Genomic DNA, 24555 nt, shown 5'->3' with positions numbered 1-24555 from the left:
AATTAGAAAATCTCCCACCACCAAATTTTCAAAAGAATTCATAGCTGAATGGAACAAAATTCTATCTGAATGATCCATTAAATAAATTAGTTTGATTATCAAATATGAAAATTTAAAACTTGATTCAGTAAGAAATGATATTAAAACAACAGAGACCACACTGATGGATTCCATGAAAACAGAGGAGTTTGAAACCATGCATAAGAAATTAAAGGAGAATCTAAGAAGCATGGAAGATACTATCATGATGGGAAAGAAAAAGAAGTTAGAAAGGGATCAGAAGGATTGCGAATAGAGATGAGCGAGCACCCAAATGCTCGGGTCCGCGTTATTCCAGTCAAGCTTTTCGTAAAATTTGAGAGCTCTACTCGAGTAACGAACCCCATTGACTACATTAAACAAATTCACGGAGAGGCAGCAAGTCTTTTCAAAATTATAAAGGCCCTGTCACAGAAAAGACGAACGTAAAAGAGATAAATTTTATTGAAGTTTCATTAAAAACTGCACTTAGGGCACAACATATAACACACACAAATGGTGTCGCCAAGACAAGAGGAAGTGGCGCACCTACTACACTTGGACAAACATTCACACATACGGTCTGAGCCCCACCGGCTAGGGTTATTAATAGTGTGTCGGATGAACTGAGGGTCCGACAGTAGGCTGCGGAGAGGCCTAGTGGTGAATTAGAAGAAATGCCAATACGGGCTTAACAACTCGTTTATGGCCTCCACGCTTAAAGTCTTTCACTCAGACTAAAGACCCTTTGTGAAATTCATTCAATAGAAATTGATAGGGTCTTGTTTATAGAGAGTGCCTGGGCTGGTGGGGTCTCGGATAGAAGTGTTTTAATTACTAAAAAGACTGAATCTACGGTCTTATTTTCAAATAGAATGCTACAGAGAGTGTGTCTCCAAGTACCCCAATGGTATGTAAAGGTAAGTATGTTATTCCTGAGTAATGAATTTCAATGGAGAATGTCTCTGTAGGTGACCAGCTCATTAAAAACTTCGTACAGATTGTGTATGCTGTGTGGTTAAGCTCTTTAGTATATAATTCTGCTCGTTTACTTCAACTATAAACGGTTTAGACTCTACGCGTTTCGCCACTCCATGTGTGTGGCTCTTCAGGAGGATTCGTATTTTAGATATACAGAGCAGCTAAAGAAGAGTTTTAGTCTAATAGAGCTTAGAACAAGGTAGAATCAAAATCAAAGCGATGTTAGTCCAATGTTGAACATCTACTATCAAGATTCTCTCAAAGCTATAAGGGGATGAACTTAGATACTAGCTGGGGTGCGGATCATGTCCTAACCCTGTCTGGTTCACTGATGGGTTCTAGCTAATACAGAAGCCCATCTGGTCTCCAAACCCAATATGCAATCTCTAAAAAGATTCAGAGAATATAGAGAAAAGACGAGAATAGCTCAATTGTTAGAGCTGTCCTCAGAGCTAGACTGAGTTCTTTTAATGTTGAAGCTTGTCAGTATATAAAGCTGAGTAAAAAAAAAAGACTGTTAGGGGTATGAGACAAAATTAGTACTCATGGCCTAAAGTCTTACGCATGGATACCGCAGCTTTTAGATTTCTGACATTAATCAGATAGTCAGGCTGTGTATAGGATAGCGTGGACCTGAAGGAGAGGATTCTCCTCCTATCCAAAAACCCTTTCAATAAAGAGTACAGCCGCTGTCTGAATAGCTCAGTGCTAGGTCAAAAAATCTAGACCAACAAAGCTAGAAAAAATATCCCCATTAGATATAAGTAGCTTAAAGAGAGAGTAAAATAAAAAATGGTAGCTCCCACAGCCTTTCCCTGGCCTACCATCAAGGCTGTGGGAGCTACCATTCTCTGTTTTCACTTCTCTGATTGCAAATATTCATTTGCCTGTTCATATATCCTTGCTTGAATAATGTAGGAGTAGGAGGTAACTCTCATGTTTTTAATTAGTTTTAATTACATAGGCTTCATAAGGAAGCTATGTTTGCACAAGATCATAGGTGACCAAGGTCTTTCATAGACCGAAACGCATCCTTCTTTTGCTATGTAAGCTGTAACACTTGTAATAAAGGCTCTGTTTTATTCACAATACAGATGGCTAACTTTCTTTAGACTTATTCTGCCAATATAAAACGTAGTTAGTACCTCTGCACTGGGCCTTGATATGCACTTGCTCACAACTGCTCTTGCTCTGGCTCTTCTCAGATGGGTCTCTCACTCCTTCTCTCCTCACAAATACATCCACGACAGGAAACCTCTCCTCCTCTTCTATGCTTCACTTCATGAGGGCTGAAGGTGCCCCCATGCAGCTGGACCTCCCAACTACCACTCCTGAAGACATGGAACTCCTTTCCCCGCTCTCAAACACTCACATTTATAACCTCATTTATACCACGTGACAGGATTAAATTGATACATTTAGGGCTCACACCCACTTGCGTTTTTTAAACGCTGCGATATAGCTGCATTTTTTTAACGCCATTATCAATGGGACTTTCTAATTTTAAAAACGTATCGCAAGTTGGTGCTTTGCAATTTTTGTACGATGCATTTTTAACATTAGTAAGTCACATTGACAATTGCGTGAAAAAACGCAGCGATATCGCGTGAAAAAAACGTGCAGGAAAAACGCAAGTGTGCAGGAGCCCTTACAGGCAGTCAACTCACACTTTGCAGATATTTAACCCATCACATGCTGCAGCTGTGCAATACACATAACACAATGACAAGACAGATTTTGCACAGAGCATTTGCATAAGATATACATGTATGACATTATGGAGGGGGCCAGGAAAGCATGTACTGGGCCACTACACTATCATCAGGATAGGTCATCAATAGTTGGTTGGCTGGAGTCAGTCGCTCGGGACCCCGACCGATCAGCTGTGCTGGCGAATGCTTTCAGCGCCGCATTCACAAAAGAGGTTGGAGCGAAACCTCCGTGCTGACCTCCGTGTCGTGGCCGGCACTTGTAAATGCAGGCATAGCTCCCATTGATTTTAATGAGAGCCGTGCCTGCAGTTACAAGTGCCGGCCACTACATAGGAGGTCAGCACGGAGGTTTTGCTCCAACCTCTTTAGTGTATGCGGCAAAGACAGCATGCGCCCCCTCAGTTGATGACCTAAAAAGTCATTGTATGATCCGAACAGAACAGGAAAGGGGAATCCCCAGGGCAGATGTGAAAGCACGCTACCTTTTCTACACTACAAAATAAACAATCCTATATTTTTATAGCTTGAATTTTATGGGTGCAGCAATACGAATAATGCCTATTTTTTATTGTTTGAATTTTTATGAGAAAAGTTTTTTTTCTTGAAATTTTAAATAGATTTTATAATATATTTTTACAGTTTTACTAAAATTAATTTTCCTTTTTTCTCTACCTCCGACTAGGGACTGCTCGATCACTTGTGCAATATATTGCACCCTTATTAAATTGTTTGGCTTGGGTCCCATCTGAAGTATTTCCACAAATGCGCTCTCCAGTATGGCATTACATTATACTGAAGGAGCGATCAAAGCATCGCTAGTTGTTGTCCCCTCTGGGGACTAAAACAAAATTTAAAAAAAGATTAATAAAGTTAAAAAACCACCCTTTTGCCATAAAAGAATCTAAATAATAAACAAAAATACATATTTGGTATCACTGCGACCGTAATGCATTATTTACCCCCCATGATAAATGTCGTCACAGTAAACCCGCCCAAATGTGCCAGAAAAAATGCAATAATAAGTTATCTAAAAGTCATATGTATTTGAAAATACCAACGCAAACTACAGGATGTCCTCCAATAAATGAGCCCTTGCACAACTATGCCGACGGAAAAATATAAAAGCTATTGCGAGCAGAACATTATACAGTACATTATATGGTACATTAAATAGTACCATTAAAAAATACAACTTGTCCCGCAAAAAACAAACCCTCATACAGTGACGTCTATGGATAAATAAAGAAGTTACGATGTATTAAAAACAGTAAGGAAAAAATGAAAATCGAAAAAAAGAAAAAAGCTTGGTCACTAAGGGGTTAAAGGAGTCAAGGGAGGGTATGCATAGGCTAGTAGTTGGGCTTGAAGGGTGTCTAAGTGAGGCAGGTAGGGGGTAATAGTTAGGAGCAGTGGAGGGTGGACCAGAATTGGAAGAGATATCCTATGCTGCTAGAACCCGTAGGATAACGAGGGTGAGCAGGTGGTAGGAGATTTATGAGGACAGCTGTTATGTTTCTCAGTGGCATTAGGGGGTTTGAGGCGTAGTAAAAAAGTAAAGAATGCATGTGAACTGTACATGGGTGAAGAAAGGTGAGAGGAGCTGATGTGAATAGAATGCACCAGAGGTGGGCTTTGGAAATAGGTTCTAAAGCTAACAGCAAAGATGAGGATAGAAGTTGCATTAGTAAGTATCAGGCCTCCTTCCCACGAACGGATTTCCGCCGCGTAATTCGTGGCAAAAATCCGCTGCGTTGCCCACAGCTATTTGGTTCTATTGAACCTAATAGCTCAGGGCACACGGTGCGGAATTCCACCGCGGAATTACGCACCGTGAAATCTCCCGTCCTCACCCGCGGCATGCTCTATTTGCCGCGGGTGTACGCGCTGACGGCTTCCATTGCAGTCAATGGAAGCCGTCCGTTCACGCTATCTCCCTCTGTAACACAGCAGAAAATAGCTTGAAAACGCTTTCCAGCCTACCGCCGCCGCATCATATGACGCGGCCGGCGCGTCACATGACACGGCCGGCTGCGTCATGTGACGCGGTGGGCGTGTCATGTGACGCGGCAGTAGGCGGGGAAGTGTCATACGGGAGCGAAGACGCCGGATACGCTAGTAAGTATGGGGTCTCTGGGGGGCGCCGTGACGGGCTTCGCCGCGGAATATTCCGCGGCGGAGCCCATCACGCTCGTGTGCAGCCGACCTTAGGGATAGTGGGGAAGTGCAAGGTATTTAAGCAATATATGTGCAACAGCCGAGCTGAGCACGCCAAAGTGTGTGTGTGTGTGGGGGGGGGGGGGGGGGGGACCACAGGGATTGTAAAATGATGGTCACAGATGGCTCTGTAAACCCTCCCCACAGTGGTGATAATTAGATCTCCTCACTGCTGGAAGAACAAGGGAGTGGAAAGGGACCTCGCTGCTCTTGAAAGGCTTGTTGAATCTTTGCACGCTCAGCTGCAGTGCTAAGGCCGGCTGCACACAGCTGTGACGGGCTCCGCGGCGAAGCCCGTCACGGCGCCCCCCAGAGACCCCATACTTACCAGCGGATATGGTGTCCTGGGTCACGCATGACGCTTTGGCGTGACGTGCCGAAGCGTCATGTGACACGCCGGCCACGCCACAAGACACGCCCACAGTGGCACATGATGCGGCGGCGGTGGGCGGAGAGGCGATTTCACGCTATCTTCCGCTGTGCTACAGCGGAAGATAGCGTGAGCGGACGGCTTCCATTGACTGCAATGGAAGCCGGCCGCGTGTACACCCGTGGCAAATAGAGCATGCCGCAGGTGAGGACGGGAGATTTCGCGGTGCGGAATTCCGCGATGGATTCAATAGAACCTAATAGCTGCGGGCAACGAAGCGGATTTTCGCCGCGTATTTTTGCGGCGGAAATCCGTCCATAGGAAGGAGGCCTAACACACTTCCTCCTCCAACCACGACTTGCTGCACACTCTCTCTCCACTGACTGCTCTCTCTGAGCAGTCAGTGGAGAGAGAGTGTGCAGCACTCCTCCTTCATTTCCTCTCTCTTCCCACACTTTCTCCTACTCTCCTCCCCCTCTGCATAGAGACCCATACTAATGTTTCCCACTCTGGACTCTCCCACCAATCAGCGGAGGCTTGACATATAGCCAATAGGTAACCAGCTATTGTCAGCACTAAGCTCTGAGCTTAGGAAGAGGCGTGACTTATATTAAAACTCAAATTTTTAATAAGATACGATTAAAAAACGAAGAAAGGGCACAACACTGACAAACATACAAAAACAAGGAACCAGGTGAGGTAGACCACGAAACAAATAGTGGTACCCGTAGCGACCTGGATTATGACACTCGATGAGTGTTTACGAACACTCCACTAGGACAGGAATCTAAAAGACCCCAACAGAGCAAGAGTGGAAGTTAAACGGGCTCATTTAATTGTGGTAGTACCAGAGCCCGGATAGAGTTTTTTAGAATCTCTAAGCTCCACTTTGTCTCTGTGAAGAAGCGTATTAGACAGGTATCTATTCGCATCGAACGTGTATCGTTCGGTGCAAATTAAGATTTATAGGTCCTATCTGGACAAAATATGGTGGGGTGTAATAGTGTAATCACCCAACCCCAATATTTATAAAGCATCTGTATGTAATAAAAAAAAATGCTTAGGGTCAGTTAGAACTCAATATATTGTACTGGTAGTGTTTCTTTTCTCCAGATATTTGAGTACAAGACTCTAGATAACCAAGAGGAAATGTATATACGATTGTACTTTATTCCTCTATATGCTAAAAGGAGCTGAGAATTGATGATGCAATGATGGTATCTGCTTTCAGCAGTTAATGCGTGGAAGTAGTACTTTAGACTCTACGCGTTTCACCACATAGTCTTTGTGGATCATCAGGAGATATAGTACTCAAGCTATAGATAACGAATTTGTGTATATTCACAAGAAGATGAGATTGTATCACGTCACAGAGTATCATAAAGGATTAACAACTGAAATAGGTGATAAACTCTCAGTTTCACTAATAAGAAAAATAGGTCACTTAAGGTAAGTGAACTATTTAAAGAGTCTTAGGAGATGGATCCTGACTCAGAAGTGCCAATAGCTCCTGCTCCTAACTGAGGAAAAATGAGCTATTTCTAGGTCAGAGGGACTATGACGCGATAGTCATGCTATAGAGGTAGTCAAGCGGCCTGATATTAACAAAAGTGAAGCACTAGAAGGGGAGACAGCAATATGTGTCTGTTAGCCCCAATCTTAGTTGAATGTCAAAGAAGACAAAAGGAGAGAAACTAGTGCTTCAAAATAAGCCTAGAGGCTGCCGCAATGTCTTTAGAGAAAATCGGGCTTATTTTGGTACAAATAAATACTCGGGGACTGAGCCAAGTTCCTCAGAAACGGAACAGTCTGATACTGAGGTTGCTCGATCTCGTACATTAAATTACTCACGTCCCAATCGAGTACGTAACAAAGGTCGAGGCAGGGGACGACCACACCAACAACCACCTCAAGACTTCCCTATCTCACAGTATTTTTTACGGGGGCGCAGAGATCAGCCACCGAGCTACTGACACTATCTGAGGAGCCTGAGATAAATCAGGCAATTTCTAGTAACTCGCCAGCTGACGAAGAAATGAAAATTGTCAATCTATCCTCACACGTATTAACTAGTCAAGAAACTACAGTGCTGAAGAGGGGGCTGTCCTTTGTCCCGACGACCCGTTATCAACCGTTCGTCTGGGCAAAGGACATCTCCCTCTTCGTTAGAAAACTGCGCTGGAGGAAATTTTTCTCCATTCAGGATGAGAAACTAGCCAAGGATCTTGGCATTGACAAATCTGATATTCCAGCAGTCAGAATCCTCCAGAGTCTTGAAGATGAGATGACTATACCCCTAGCGAGTACCGATTGTAAACTCCGTAATAAAACCAACCCACCAGCCATTAATTGTCCAGAACTGGACTTATTTGAAAAATTGGTGTTAAGAGACCTGAAAAAAATCAGGCCAGAACACAGTAAAGCTCTAAATATGACAAGACTCGAAAAGTCAGCCCTAAGGGATCTTGAAAGTAACGAAAGTTTGGTGATTAAACAATCCGACAAAGGGGGTAATGTAGTCGTATTAGACAGGAGCAAGTATATCCAAATGTGTATGGATCTCCTGAGTGATGGATCTACATATGCCACACTTAAAGAAGATCCAACTAATGCCTTCCAAACAGCCCTTAATAAAATTCTACTTGGGGGTAAAGAATTGAAGTGCATCAGTGAGACAGAATTCAAATTTATGACCCCAGTAACTCCGAGAATAGCAGTTTTCTACGCTTTACCTAAAATTCACAAGGGCACTAGCCCACTGAAAGGACGTCCGATCGTATCCGGCATTGACAATATCACCCAGAATTCCAGTGTTTATCTGGACCGTATGCTGAGACCATTTGTCTCAGCACTTCCATCATTCGCACAGGATACGATGGACGTCCTTCGTCAAATTGAAGGAATCACAGTCAGTTCGGATACATGGGTGGCAAGTCTCGATGTCGAAGCACTTTACAGCTCAATCCCCCATCAAGTGGGATTACGAGCTGTTACTCACTTCCTATCTCAGAGAGGGATGATGTATCAGGCTCAAAACGAATTTATTCTACAACTATTAGAATTCGTGTTGACACATAACTATTTCCTGTTTAACAGGAAGTTCTTCCACCAGCTCAGGGGCACCGCGATGGGGACGCCATGTGCCCCCACGTATGCCAACTTGCTCCTGGGCTGGTGGGAGGAGAAATGTGTCTTCTCCACCGAGAACTGTGCCTGGTCCACGTATATCTTGTCTTGGATAAGATATATCGATGACATACTCATCCTTTGGACAGGTTCTGAATCACAGTTTTTTGAGTTCGTGACTTGGCTCAATAGCAACGAGCTTAATCTGAGATTTACGGCCGATATCAGTAAAACATCCATGACTTTTCTTGACATAACTATTGTAATCCAACCAGATGGCAAAATCTCGACCAACCTTTATCGTAAAAGTACAGCTACCAATAGCTTACTTTCCTGGAACAGTTTCCACCCACAACCCCTTAAAAAAGGTATTCCTAAGGGGCAATTCTTGAGAATCAGACGGAATTGTTCCGAAGAAAGTACCTTTAACATTGAATGTAAAAAATTGAGGGATAGATTCCTACAAAGAGGCTATCCCATTCACATTTTGGATCAAGCAGAACATTTTGCACGCAGTTGCAACAGGAATGAGCTGCTTATCCCAAAAACAAGGAACGAGACATCAGAAATGCGTATTGTGGGAACTTACGATACCGGACGGGAAAAAATACTTGAGATTTTGCATACATATTGGGATGTCCTTCAAAATGACAAAGACATTAGTACCTGTATTCCAGCATATCCGAAAGTGACGTACCGTCGGGGCCGTAATATCAAAGACCATGTAGTTAAAAGCTTCCTAAAACCATCTACACCTCAAAGTGATTGGCTTTCACGCTCCATCCCCAATGGGACCTTCTCATGCGCTAAATGCTTAGCTTGTGGATTTATCAAAAAAGGAGACACCTTCAGATCAAGTACAACAGGGACAGAATACACTATACGAGATTTTGTTAACTGTCTCTCTACAAATGTTGTCTACATTATCACCTGTGTCTGTCAGAAACAATATATTGGGAAAACGAGGCAGCAATTTCGCCGTAGGATCCTGGCACACGTAGGCAACATTGGCAGAAATGAAGCAACTTCAGTCTCCACCCATGTGTTGGAGCAACATGGGGGGGATGCTAGCTGTTTAAAGTTCCAGGGGATGGAAATTGTTAAGTCCGATGGGAGAAGAGGTAACATAGATTCACTGCTTCTGCAAAAAGAAGCAGCTTGGATATATAGATGCGATACAGTTCAACCTGCTGGTCTTAATGAACAACTTCTGTTTAACTGCTTTCTCTAATGTTGACTGCTGTTGGCATAATCTGTAATCCTGATCCACGTAGTCCGTTCGTGTGCAAAATATTTCTTTATTTCAGCATCATTATATTTATATGCTCTAATTGAGCCTCTATCTCTTATCAGGTATCAAATCATATCTTTATTCATGAATCGATGCATACTATCAGTCTATAAGAAAAGGGGTAAGACACTAGAATATACTCATAATTAACGACCAGTGATCTCAGTGCATTCAGCATCTCACGTTTAAATAAAACTGAGCTTCTATATATTCTATATTTTTAATATAAGTGTGTACTTGTTGCATCAGTATACACTTTTTTATCAACTCCTCCTCCTTTGGTGACAATAAAGATACACTAGCAATAATACTTACCTACAAGATTGCTAGTCATATACCTCATGTGCAATCAAAAGCTAAATACCTTAATTAAACAGTTATGTACATTGAATAGTGCAGTTACCATTACGCTGCACTACTATTGATACGCAAGTTACGTATCAATCTCCGATAGCAGCGCAGCAAATACGAGACGCCCCCTGACGCTTAGGCGTCATGGCGCTCTGACACGATGTCGGCGGTGAGACGCAGCGCACACACGCCCCGTATGGGCGAGACTCTATTGGTAGGTGCGCTCCTGACGTGGTGACATCACACACGCCGCACCGGCAGAGAGCTGCGTCCTACGTCACGCCGCCTACGGACTGAGATTCAGTCCGCAGGAACTCCCCCTTGCGTGGTGACGTCATACGCTCTGCCCAGCCTCTTCGGCGACGTCAGGCGCCTCCGTCACGCCCACCAACCCCGTCCGCTTGTTTACAGGCTACGATCTAATATTTACATCAAGCGGTCAGGATAGATCTGCACTGCGATCGGTCCCTATGGTGAGCGATTACGCATGTATGAACTGTTGGATAGAGATGTGCTATAACTTCCCCAAGATCGGCAATTTTTTTTTTTTTTTTGCACATGGCTATTGTTGATGTTGTTTCCTGATCCTATTGGAGGGATCTGTCTTAACCAAACCCATTGTGGGAGGAGCCACTTATATATAAGGAGCTCAGTTAATGACCATCCTCATTCCCTAGCCTACCATCAAGGCGACGGGTTACTCTCTCTGCTATGCTCCTGCTGGGGCTCTTTTTTTCTTTTACATGAGGGCATTAGCTACTACTTGCGGGGCTCTTAACCAACTTGCTTATCTCAAAATCCACCATCGGGATTTGAGACTTAGACCTTGCGGCAGCCTCTAGGCTTATTTTTTCTAATAAGAAGCACTAGTTCCCCTCTTGCTTATCTCAAAATCCATCATTGGGATTTGAGACTTAGACATTGCGGCAGCCTCTAGGCTTATTTTGAAGCACTAGTTTCTCTCCTTTTGTCTTCTTTGACATTCAACTAAGATTGGGGCTAACAGACACATATTGCTGTCTCCCCTTCTAGTGCTTCACTTTTGTTAATATCAGGCCGCTTGACTACCTCTATAGCATGACTATCGCGTCATAGTCCCTCTGACCTAGAAATAGCTCATTTTTCCTCAGTTAGGAGCAGGAGCTATTGGCACTTCTGAGTCAGGATCCATCTCCTAAGACTCTTTAAATAGTTCACTTACCTTAAGTGACCTATTTTTCTTATTAGTGAAACTGAGAGTTTATCACCTATTTCAGTTGTTAATCCTTTATGATACTCTGTGACGTGATACAATCTCATCTTCTTGTGAATATACACAAATTCGTTATCTATAGCTTGAGTACTATATCTCCTGATGATCCACAAAGACTATGTGGTGAAACGCGTAGAGTCTAAAGTACTACTTCCACGCATTAACTGCTGAAAGCAGATACCATCATTGCATCATCAATTCTCAGCTCCTTTTAGCATATAGAGGAATAAAGTACAATCGTATATACATTTCCTCTTGGTTATCTAGAGTCTTGTACTCAAATATCTGGAGAAAAGAAACACTACCAGTACAATATATTGAGTTCTAACTGACCCTAAGCATTTTTTTATTACATACAGATGCTTTATAAATATTGGGGTTGGGTGATTACACTATTACACCCCACCATATTTTGTCCAGATAGGACCTATAAATCTTAATTTGCACCGAACGATACACGTTCGATGCGAATAGATACCTGTCTAATACGCTTCTTCACAGAGACAGAGTGGAGCTTAGAGATTCTAAAAAACTCTATCCGGGCTCTGGTACTACCACAATTAAATGAGCCCGTTTAACTTCCACTCTTGCTCTGTTGGGGTCTTTTAGATTCCTGTCCTAGTGGAGTGTTCGTAAACACTCATCGAGTGTCATAATCCAGGTCGCTACGGGTACCACTATTTGATTCGTGGTCTACCTCACCTGGTTCCTTGTTTTTGTATGTTTGTCAGTGTTGTGCCCTTTCTTCGTTTTTTAATCGTATCTTATTAAAAATTTGAGTTTTAATATAAGTCACGTCTGTGAATTGGGCTTTAAATCTACCTAGTCTGACTTCAACTGCCTACCCTCTGTGAATCCTTTACTTGACTATTCATGGCAGGTTTCCTTTCCCGAAATATTTGCACATCCGATTGGGTATCCGAAGCCAATTCTGTCTTCTCCGAAGAAGGCTACACCCCCAGTACTGATAATATCTCCATTAGACCTACTTTCAAAGAGCTAACAAAAGTGTATAAAGAATACGTCCGATGTTGGTGGGAGATACAGGGCCTGTCTAAGTATCAGGAACATAAAATTGTACCAAGAGGTTTGAGAGTCTCAGTGCTGCCTCCTGTTCGTTGCCGTAACCCCGAATTCCTCAAAAAATGGGAGACCGAAGCAACTAATTCATCACTCAGACTCATCAACCTCTTACTTGAAGAGGAAAAAATTACCCTCGTTAAAAATCAGAAACAACTTGAGGATCTGATAGAAAAATCAAAAATCTTTCTGACAGACCCTGAGTATTCTACCCTAGAAAAAACTTTACAAGATAACATCTCAAAGTATACCCAACATATCAAGGATAGAAAGCATTCTTTGTTCATGAGAGATCTGGCAGACTTTAGAGAAAATCGGGCTTATTTTGGTACAAATAAATACTCGGGGACTGAGCCAAGTTCCTCAGAAACGGAACAGTCTGATACTGAGGTTGCTCGATCTCGTACATTAAATTACTCACGTCCCAATCGAGTACGTAACAAAGGTCGAGGCAGGGGACGACCACACCAACAACCACCTCAAGACTTCCCTATCTCACAGTATTTTTTACGGGGGCGCAGAGATCAGCCACCGAGCTACTGACACTATCTGAGGAGCCTGAGATAAATCAGGCAATTTCTAGTAACTCGCCAGCTGACGAAGAAATGAAAATTGTCAATCTATCCTCACACGTATTAACTAGTCAAGAAACTACAGTGCTGAAGAGGGGGCTGTCCTTTGTCCCGACGACCCGTTATCAACCGTTCGTCTGGGCAAAGGACATCTCCCTCTTCGTTAGAAAACTGCGCTGGAGGAAATTTTTCTCCATTCAGGATGAGAAACTAGCCAAGGATCTTGGCATTGACAAATCTGATATTCCAGCAGTCAGAATCCTCCAGAGTCTTGAAGATGAGATGACTATACCCCTAGCGAGTACCGATTGTAAACTCCGTAATAAAACCAACCCACCAGCCATTAATTGTCCAGAACTGGACTTATTTGAAAAATTGGTGTTAAGAGACCTGAAAAAAATCAGGCCAGAACACAGTAAAGCTCTAAATATGACAAGACTCGAAAAGTCAGCCCTAAGGGATCTTGAAAGTAACGAAAGTTTGGTGATTAAACAATCCGACAAAGGGGGTAATGTAGTCGTATTAGACAGGAGCAAGTATATCCAAATGTGTATGGATCTCCTGAGTGATGGATCTACATATGCCACACTTAAAGAAGATCCAACTAATGCCTTCCAAACAGCCCTTAATAAAATTCTACTTGGGGGTAAAGAATTGAAGTGCATCAGTGAGACAGAATTCAAATTTATGACCCCAGTAACTCCGAGAATAGCAGTTTTCTACGCTTTACCTAAAATTCACAAGGGCACTAGCCCACTGAAAGGACGTCCGATCGTATCCGGCATTGACAATATCACCCAGAATTCCAGTGTTTATCTGGACCGTATGCTGAGACCATTTGTCTCAGCACTTCCATCATTCGCACAGGATACGATGGACGTCCTTCGTCAAATTGAAGGAATCACAGTCAGTTCGGATACATGGGTGGCAAGTCTCGATGTCGAAGCACTTTACAGCTCAATCCCCCATCAAGTGGGATTACGAGCTGTTACTCACTTCCTATCTCAGAGAGGGATGATGTATCAGGCTCAAAACGAATTTATTCTACAACTATTAGAATTCGTGTTGACACATAACTATTTCCTGTTTAACAGGAAGTTCTTCCACCAGCTCAGGGGCACCGCGATGGGGACGCCATGTGCCCCCACGTATGCCAACTTGCTCCTGGGCTGGTGGGAGGAGAAATGTGTCTTCTCCACCGAGAACTGTGCCTGGTCCACGTATATCTTGTCTTGGATAAGATATATCGATGACATACTCATCCTTTGGACAGGTTCTGAATCACAGTTTTTTGAGTTCGTGACTTGGCTCAATAGCAACGAGCTTAATCTGAGATTTACGGCCGATATCAGTAAAACATCCATGACTTTTCTTGACATAACTATTGTAATCCAACCAGATGGCAAAATCTCGACCAACCTTTATCGTAAAAGTACAGCTACCAATAGCTTACTTTCCTGGAACAGTTTCCACCCACAACCCCTTAAAAAAGGTATTCCTAAGGGGCAATTCTTGAGAATCAGACGGAATTGTTCCGAAGAAAGTACCTTTAACATTGAATGTAAAAAATTGAGGGATAGATTCCTACAAAGAGGCTATCCCATTCACATTTTGGATCAAGCAGAACATTTTGCACGCAGTTGCAACAGGAATGAGCTGCTTATCCCAAAAACAAGGAACGAGACATCAGAAATGCGTATTGTGGGAACTTACGATACCGGACGGGAAAAAATACTTGAGATTTTGCATACATATTGGGATGTCCTTCAAAATGACAAAGACATTAGTACCTGTATTCCAGCATATCCGAAAGTGACGTACCGTCGGGGCCGTAATATCAAAGACCATGTAGTTAAAAGCTTCCTAAAACCATCTACACCTCAAAGTGATTGGCTTTCACGCTCCATCCCCAATGGGACCTTCTCATGCGCTAAATGCTTAGCTTGTGGATTTATCAAAAAAGGAGACACCTTCAGATCAAGTACAACAGGGACAGAATACACTATACGAGATTTTGTTAACTGTCTCTCTACAAATGTTGTCTACATTATCACCTGTGTCTGTCAGAAACAATATATTGGGAAAACGAGGCAGCAATTTCGCCGTAGGATCCTGGCACACGTAGGCAACATTGGCAGAAATGAAGCAACTTCAGTCTCCACCCATGTGTTGGAGCAACATGGGGGGGATGCTAGCTGTTTAAAGTTCCAGGGGATGGAAATTGTTAAGTCCGATGGGAGAAGAGGTAACATAGATTCACTGCTTCTGCAAAAAGAAGCAGCTTGGATATATAGATGCGATACAGTTCAACCTGCTGGTCTTAATGAACAACTTCTGTTTAACTGCTTTCTCTAATGTTGACTGCTGTTGGCATAATCTGTAATCCTGATCCACGTAGTCCGTTCGTGTGCAAAATATTTCTTTATTTCAGCATCATTATATTTATATGCTCTAATTGAGCCTCTATCTCTTATCAGGTATCAAATCATATCTTTATTCATGAATCGATGCATACTATCAGTCTATAAGAAAAGGGGTAAGACACTAGAATATACTCATAATTAACGACCAGTGATCTCAGTGCATTCAGCATCTCACGTTTAAATAAAACTGAGCTTCTATATATTCTATATTTTTAATATAAGTGTGTACTTGTTGCATCAGTATACACTTTTTTATCAACTCCTCCTCCTTTGGTGACAATAAAGATACACTAGCAATAATACTTACCTACAAGATTGCTAGTCATATACCTCATGTGCAATCAAAAGCTAAATACCTTAATTAAACAGTTATGTACATTGAATAGTGCAGTTACCATTACGCTGCACTACTATTGATACGCAAGTTACGTATCAATCTCCGATAGCAGCGCAGCAAATACGAGACGCCCCCTGACGCTTAGGCGTCATGGCGCTCTGACACGATGTCGGCGGTGAGACGCAGCGCACACACGCCCCGTATGGGCGAGACTCTATTGGTAGGTGCGCTCCTGACGTGGTGACATCACACACGCCGCACCGGCAGAGAGCTGCGTCCTACGTCACGCCGCCTACGGACTGAGATTCAGTCCGCAGGAACTCCCCCTTGCGTGGTGACGTCATACGCTCTGCCCAGCCTCTTCGGCGACGTCAGGCGCCTCCGTCACGCCCACCAACCCCGTCCGCTTGTTTACAGGCTACGATCTAATATTTACATCAAGCGGTCAGGATAGATCTGCACTGCGATCGGTCCCTATGGTGAGCGATTACGCATGTATGAACTGTTGGATAGAGATGTGCTATAACTTCCCCAAGATCGGCAATTTTTTTTTTTTTTTTGCACATGGCTATTGTTGATGTTGTTTCCTGATCCTATTGGAGGGATCTGTCTTAACCAAACCCATTGTGGGAGGAGCCACTTATATATAAGGAGCTCAGTTAATGACCATCCTCATTCCCTAGCCTACCATCAAGGCGACGGGTTACTCTCTCTGCTATGCTCCTGCTGGGGCTCTTTTTTTCTTTTACATGAGGGCATTAGCTACTACTTGCGGGGCTCTTAACCAACTTGCTTATCTCAAAATCCACCATCGGGATTTGAGACTTAGACCTTGCGGCAGCCTCTAGGCTTATTTTTTCTAATAAGAAGCACTAGTTCCCCTCTTGCTTCTCTCAAAATCCATCATTGGGATTTGAGACTTAGACATTGCGGCAGCCTCTAGGCTTATTTTGAAGCACTAGTTTCTCTCCTTTTGTCTTCTTTGACATTCAACTAAGATTGGGGCTAACAGACACATATTGCTGTCTCCCCTTCTAGTGCTTCACTTTTGTTAATATCAGGCCGCTTGACTACCTCTATAGCATGACTATCGCGTCATAGTCCCTCTGACCTAGAAATAGCTCATTTTTCCTCAGTTAGGAGCAGGAGCTATTGGCACTTCTGAGTCAGGATCCATCTCCTAAGACTCTTTAAATAGTTCACTTACCTTAAGTGACCTATTTTTCTTATTAGTGAAACTGAGAGTTTATCACCTATTTCAGTTGTTAATCCTTTATGATACTCTGTGACGTGATACAATCTCATCTTCTTGTGAATATACACAAATTCGTTATCTATAGCTTGAGTACTATATCTCCTGATGATCCACAAAGACTATGTGGTGAAACGCGTAGAGTCTAAAGTACTACTTCCACGCATTAACTGCTGAAAGCAGATACCATCATTGCATCATCAATTCTCAGCTCCTTTTAGCATATAGAGGAATAAAGTACAATCGTATATACATTTCCTCTTGGTTATCTAGAGTCTTGTACTCAAATATCTGGAGAAAAGAAACACTACCAGTACAATATATTGAGTTCTAACTGACCCTAAGCATTTTTTTATTACATACAGATGCTTTATAAATATTGGGGTTGGGTGATTACACTATTACACCCCACCATATTTTGTCCAGATAGGACCTATAAATCTTAATTTGCACCGAACGATACACGTTCGATGCGAATAGATACCTGTCTAATACGCTTCTTCACAGAGACAGAGTGGAGCTTAGAGATTCTAAAAAACTCTATCCGGGCTCTGGTACTACCACAATTAAATGAGCCCGTTTAACTTCCACTCTTGCTCTGTTGGGGTCTTTTAGATTCCTGTCCTAGTGGAGTGTTCGTAAACACTCATCGAGTGTCATAATCCAGGTCGCTACGGGTACCACTATTTGATTCGTGGTCTACCTCACCTGGTTCCTTGTTTTTGTATGTTTGTCAGTGTTGTGCCCTTTCTTCGTTTTTTAATCGTATCTTATTAAAAATTTGAGTTTTAATATAAGTCACGTCTGTGAATTGGGCTTTAAATCTACCTAGTCTGACTTCAACTGCCTACCCTCTGTGAATCCCGAGCTTAGGAAGAGGAAAACAAGGTTTCTCCAATGTGTGGCACCTTCTATGCCTACGGGAAGCACATAGACAGGTGGGACAGGACAAATGCTAGTGTGACTGTTCTGGAGGATGCTCCGAGCCACTACATATGTGGCCTACCTGTCTCCTGCCCTGTCGAACTGCCTTTTCTAACTGCGTGAAACACTTCATACGGCTTACACATGCGTGGTTTCCAACTTGCGTGGCTATGATGGTAACAATGATTTTATAATACAACATTAGGAATGTCTCTAACCAGCTAATCAAAGAACAATCACTTGTAAGATATGAATCAGTCCATGTTTGGATAATGCCTCCTCCCACATGGGAATAAATTATATTCCAGAAGATTTCACTGGTTTGCTCCAGATTGGTTATAATGAGAAGCTTCATGCATGAATATATGTATGTGAACTTAGGGGTACTCCCTTTAAGCCCCCATACCCTTCTGGTTTATTGTAAGGAAGTACAATATAGTTATACTGAATATGACACACCAATTACATGCATACCCCTTCCAACATCATAACAACTCACGATTGGCCTAGTATGTAAGGACGCTGATGATTAACATATGATTACATCCCAGGTGTATGTTGCTATGTGAACACCTAATTTCTAGGAAACGCAACTAGAATAGACTATCAATATCTCTGCCTGGACTAAGGAATCCAAGGGTGTAGATAAGGAGCAGCCCCCCTCTTATGAGCGGTTGGCATCACAGGTGTTTCTCACGAGAAACACATCCCAGGACCTTGTTGTCTTGAGAACTTGTGTAGGAGTGTATTTCAGGATACCAACATAAGAATGAACCAGTTAACCATTTCAGTGCTAGAGATTTTCTATGAAGGTGGATATATGAATATATACATACATATATTTGTATCGGCTGCTTTAAGAAACACATTTACATTATTATTACTACAGCATGTGCTATAGGTTTTCCCTTGAATGTAGACCTGCATGGAACAGACCATGTCTCTTACGTGGTTATGCGTTTCCCTTTTTTTTCAAATGACTGGCCTGTGCTTGCACGGACTGAGTCATGCCAACTAGTGATGAGCGAGCATACTCGCTAAGGGCAATTACTCGAGCGAGCATTGCCCTTAGCGAGTTCCTGCCCGCTCGAGACAAAAGGTTCGGGTGCCGGCGGCGGACAGGGAGCTGCGGGGGAGAACTGGGGGGAACGGAGGGGAGATCTCTCTCTCCCTTTCTCTCCCCACCCCCCTGCTCCCCCTGCTGACTACCGCTACTCACCTCTCCCCCGTACCGGCACCCGAACCTTTTGTCTCGAGTGGGCAGGTACTCACTAAGGGCAATGCTCCCTCGAGCAATTGCCCTTAGCGAGTAAGCTCGCTTATCTCTAATGCCTACCTTTCTTATCTTATCACAGGTTGTCCCATTGACCTGTGTTTAGTGCATTTACTATTGAAATTTTTTTTTGTAACACTACATATGTACTGCAACTAGTGGTGCTAGAATACAGCACAATGGATACTAAAAGAGACAGTGCTACTGATTAGAGATGAGCGAGCGTACTCGGAAAAGCACTACTCGCTCGAGTAATTTGCTTTATCCGAGTATCGCTGTGCTCGTCCCTGAAGATTCAGGAGCCGCCACAGCTGACAGGTGAGTCAGAGCGGGGAGCAGGGAAGAGTGGGCGGGAGAGAGGGAGAGAAAGATCTCCCCTCCGTTCCTCCCCGCTCTCCCTTGCAGCTCCCCGCTCCGTGCCGGCACCCAAATCTTCAGGGACGAGCACAGCGATACTCGGATAAAGCAAATTACTCGAGCGAGTAGTGCTTTTCCGAGTACGCTCGCTCATCTCTACTACTGATCCAAGTTGAGATTTATTGTTCACCCTGTTCATTGGGTTGTGATAACCCTGATGTTATTTATAAGGGTGGTTTAACATCTGCATTGGAACGTCCAGTTGGAGGTTCTGTTGCAGATCAGGTACAAACTACAAGAAGAAAAAACACTGCATGCAACACTTTTTCTTCTTGAAAAAAGCAGGGCAGCTGAGGGGAAGGCGACTGACCTCATAATAGTCAATGGGGTCTGTTCGGTTCCGTCCTGAGACAGAGCCATTTGGCCAGTGGATTCACCTTTCCTGCTCCCCGAACGGAGCAGTAAAACGGAACCCCCAACGCAGATGTGAAACCACCCTTACTGCGACAGTTGAGTAGCTATTGGTGGACATAAGGCTGTGCAGCCCAGTAGTTATGTCCACCTCTAACTGGAGAGCAAATGGAGAGGTAAGGTCCATTTAGACCCGATTATCGTTTAAAAGCCATCTTTTGAGCAATAATTATTGTGTCTAAACGCGCGGCCATCATGCACTGTTTGTGCACTATTTGTTCATCGCTGATTTCTAGCAAGCTAAAAATCAGCGATGAGCCTCATCAGCACCAAGCACTGAGTTCTCAGTGGGATACCAGCTGATAGCATTCTTTGAGCTGGTATCCCGCACGGAGCTCTCAGCTCCTGCTGTTCTCGGTGCTATCAGCTCAGCGTGATACCAAGAACAAAGCAGCTGTTTGCAGAAGACAGCACTCCCACTGTCTTCTGCACACACTTTGAGCCTTTATTTACACACTAGTAAGCTCTTAAGTAACTAATTAGCTACTTAGGAGCTTATGCAAAGTGATCACTCAAAACTGTCATTCAAACTGCAGCACCTTTAGTGATAGCTGGTTGAAGGGACAATTCGCGACTGTTGGCCGGCTGTAATGGAGAGGGCGAGATCAGGTCTGTGTTAAGCCGATGAAAATCTGTATCGCTAGGAGTACGGCCTGAGAAACAGAGCCATGAAAAGAGACAATCTGCTAGTGCAGAAAAAGGAGGACATCACACAGAGATACAGTTGCCAAAAGAAAGAAACTAAGTGACCCCATGTCTAAAAAGAGTCTCATCCTATGACTGAGAAGGATGGAGACCATTTTCTTTGATTTGCAAGAGAAATAACATTCACCACAAAGTAAATAATCACCAAGGTAGAGTAAAAGTGATTGGCTAAAAGCTGACTACGGACATGTATGTTTCCACTTGCTGGTGGATTACAGAAAACAAAGCGTCAAAAACAGATTCTTTAATGTGCGGTAGCCTAGTACAACAAAAACCCCACAGACGGCTGTTTATTAACAAGCACGGTTCTGGATATTATATGTTGTATATACGTTACTGTCAGGTGACTATTTACTGCAAGGAATGCTCCTGACACCCTTTACAAACTCATTCATAGGCTGATCATGAACGTTTGTGCAACCTAAAAAAAAAATTGTCACCATCATTATGGAAGGGGGAGGAGATGTGCTGCCAAAAATGATAAGTAATGTAGGGGAAAAACGATTATTTGTTCCCCATGCAGTCTGAATCTGTCTATGTGAAGCCCAGTTAAGTGATCACCAATTTGGCGCTCATCTTCCAGTTCATACCGAGCCATATAAAAGCACCCACTATAGATCAGACGATAATTCAACCTGGAGGCTGTGATGATCTAAGAAACCCCAGTGTAAGGACTGGCTAGAAACAGGAGGTTACGGAAGTCCCTATGCCAGCCCTCTCCTGTGTCCCTGCCTACTTGCCCCCCTGATCTAGGCCCCAGGGCGACAACTGGGCGACTGTCCCTACTCTGCACTAGGGACGTGACCCCCGGAAGGGAAGGGACAAGTGGAGAATAGTATGTGTAAATGTACAAGCTCAGTAGTACCAGGAAGCTGGGACAAACTAACTGAAAATGACAGACTAAAGGAGAAGACAAGCTCAGAGTCAGGGAATAGCAGGGTCAAAACCAACCAGGAACAAAAGACCAAGGGAGAAGACAAGCTCAGAGTCAGGAAACAGCAGGATCAGAACTAAAGGCAGACCGAAAATACGCGGGTGTTAGCTGGACGAAAACTAACCAAACACTGGCCAGGAGAGATGTGCTTCCGCGCGGTGTGTCATGCGCTGCCGGCCAGCCCAAGTGACCACCAGCACGAGAGAGCCCCGAGTGGGGATGCCCACATGACCACCAGCGGGGGAAGGGAGGACAGCATGCACCCACCAAGCGCCGGTGCCCCCAGTGGTAAGCTTCTCCCTAACACCCATACAAAGGATAAGAATGCCATGTACTAATGAGAATCAAAGATCAACTGCTGTAGAAAAAGCTGATTATCAAGTATATGAAGAAGACTCACCATGTTCTCAGTCCAGAAGTTGACAATCTTGTATGTAAGTTTCCAGTAATTCTCAGAGCTATTTGCCAGTGGATTATGAGTAGGTGGGGCAGCCTCTCATGTCTAATCTCTAGCTAGAGACTCTTTACAGTCAAAGTCCGTGCTGTATCTGTAATGAACTTTGGACAGACTTCATCTAATGATCTGAGTTCTGCCAGAAAAGGCTCTACGGTGTAGGGAAGGAAGAAAATCCATGCTGCAAGCAGGAAAATTGTGTCTATTGTAGACAATGAGATGAATAGATCAGGAGCAGCTACACGAATCCCTCTGCCAGTCTGCTGGAGTGTATCAGTCTGGAGTTCAGGCTATTGAGCTCACATTAGCAAAGTCTAGTCTGGAGACTGCGCAGGTGAGAGCAGGGCGAGCGATGTACAGGTGTGCTGCACGTGATTGTTAAAAGGAATGTTCTTAACAACAAAGGAGAAATACCGGCTCCTTAACAACACTTCTTTTATTCGATAAAATTGTAAATGATGAGTACCACGTGATACCACGTTTAGGAATATGGTCTCTTATTAGAGATGAACGAGCAGCAAAATGCTCGGGTGCTCGTTGCTCGAGTCGAGCTTTCCGCGATGCTCGAGAGTTCGTTTTGAGTATCGAACCCCATTGAAGGGAATGGGCGACTCGAGCATTTTTGTATATGACCGATGCTCGCTAAGGTTTTCATTTGTGAAAATCTGCGAAACCTACGAAAGTGATGGAAACTACACAGAAACGGATAGGGCAGACGAGGGGCAACATGCAGGGCTGCATCTCAGGTTCCCAGGTCCCACTAATAAGCCACAATAGCGGCAAGAGTGAGCCCCCCTAACAATTTTTACTTCGGACAAACCCTCATTAGCAAGGCACACCTTAGCTAAGCACCACACTACCACCAACCAAGCACAATCAGAGCCTGCGGGACACACCGCTGCCTCTTCTCCTGGGTTACATGCTGCCCAACCCCCCCCCCCCGACCCAGTGTCCATAATAGATTGACGTTCCCTCTTCATTCCAATCTTTTGCCACCTCCGTCAGGAGCTGCAAACGTGGGCATACAGTGGAGTCCGCTGCCAGCCCAGCACTTCTACACATCTCCACAATGCAGCAATACTCCGTGTGGGAAGTATGTGAGCGAGCCCTAGATCAGCCTCTGCCCCAGCAAACACCTTGTGTGGCCCAAGGTGCCGCGAGTGACATAGCAATGGGGACTCCCTGTGTCCACACACTACTCATTCTGTTTGGGTGAAATAGATGTTGGCTGCGGCCCACACGCCATGCCCTAGACATTCTGTTTGTTTTTTTTAAAGTGCCAGGCAGGTACAACTCCGCTATCGCAAGTCTGTGCGCACCCACAGCATGGTTGGCTAGCAGGAACACACAGACGGTACATAAAGAAATCCCATTGCAGTGCTCCGGATAGCTGAGGTTACTTAAGAGGAAATACATGTTGGCCTCAGCCCACAAACCATGCCCTAGTCAGATAGGTAGAACACCGCGATGGGAAGACTTAGTGCACCCATAGTATACACAGACCCCTGTAATATTCCTGTAGCAAAGGTATAAGCTGACCCTAGTAACAGTTATGTTGCAGAAGTCTAGGGAAACCCCAGTAACATTTCTGTAGTGACAGTATAGACAGACCCCAGTAACATTTCATTAGCAGAAGTATAGGCAGACCCCTGTAACATTTCTGCAGCAGAAGTATAGGCAGACCCCTGTAACATTTATGTGCCAGAAGTATAGGCAGAACCACAGTAACATTTTAGTAGCAGCAGTATGGGCAGACCCCTGTAACATTTATGTAGCAGCAGTATTGGCAGACCCCTGTAACATTTCAGTAGCAGCAGTATATGCAGACCCCTGTAACATTTCAGTAGCAGCAGTACAGGCAGAGCCCAGTATTTGTAACATTTCAGTAGTAACAGTATAGACAGAGCCGAGTAACATTTCTGTAGTAACAGTATAGGCAGACCCCAGTAACGTTTCTGTAGCAGCAGTATAGGCAGACCCCTGTAACATTTCTGTAGAAGCAGTATAAGCAGACCCCTGAAACATTTATGTAGCAGAAGCATAGGCAGACCCCTGTAATATTTTTGTAGCAGAAGTACACGCAGACCCCCTGTAACATTTACGTGGAAGAAGTATAGGCAGACCCCAGTAACATTATTGTTGCAGAAGTATAGACAGACTCCTGTAACATTTAAGTGGCAGCAGTATAGGCAGGATTCACTGAGAAAACCCACGACTTGTTTGATGAAAAATTAAAAATTAACTTTTAATAAGGATATTTAAAAAAGTGGAACTCACTATTACAAACACGAACACTTAATGCACATAGAGTGTCGAGAATTGCCCAGGTTATGCCCGTGGGTTTCAGCGACAAATACTGACCACTAAAGCAATTAATCAATTAAATACAGGTACTGGGTTATCATAGAGTAACAGGGAAGTTGATAAGAAAGTTTTCCTTGATAATTCCATCGCTTCC

The 24555-nt window shown here is 43.7% G+C and overlaps 1 protein-coding gene across 1 annotated transcript in view; it reads right to left on the bottom strand.

Moving 5' to 3' along the window:
• Positions 1-22355, bottom strand: part of LOC136580482 (N-acetyllactosaminide alpha-1,3-galactosyltransferase-like) — a 40790-nt gene extending 18435 nt beyond the window's left edge. Inside the window, exon 1 of the mRNA XM_066581076.1 lies at positions 22044-22355. Coding sequence (XP_066437173.1) covers positions 22044-22046 — 3 coding nt within the window. The 5' untranslated portion in view covers positions 22047-22355. The remainder of the gene's footprint in view (positions 1-22043) is intronic.
• Between the last annotated feature and the right edge of the window lie 2200 nt (positions 22356-24555).

This window comes from Eleutherodactylus coqui, chromosome 10, assembly GCF_035609145.1.
Source record: "Eleutherodactylus coqui strain aEleCoq1 chromosome 10, aEleCoq1.hap1, whole genome shotgun sequence".
Lineage (NCBI taxonomy): Eukaryota > Metazoa > Chordata > Amphibia > Anura > Eleutherodactylidae > Eleutherodactylus > Eleutherodactylus coqui.
This window is presented reverse-complemented; position numbering and strand designations above follow the sequence as displayed.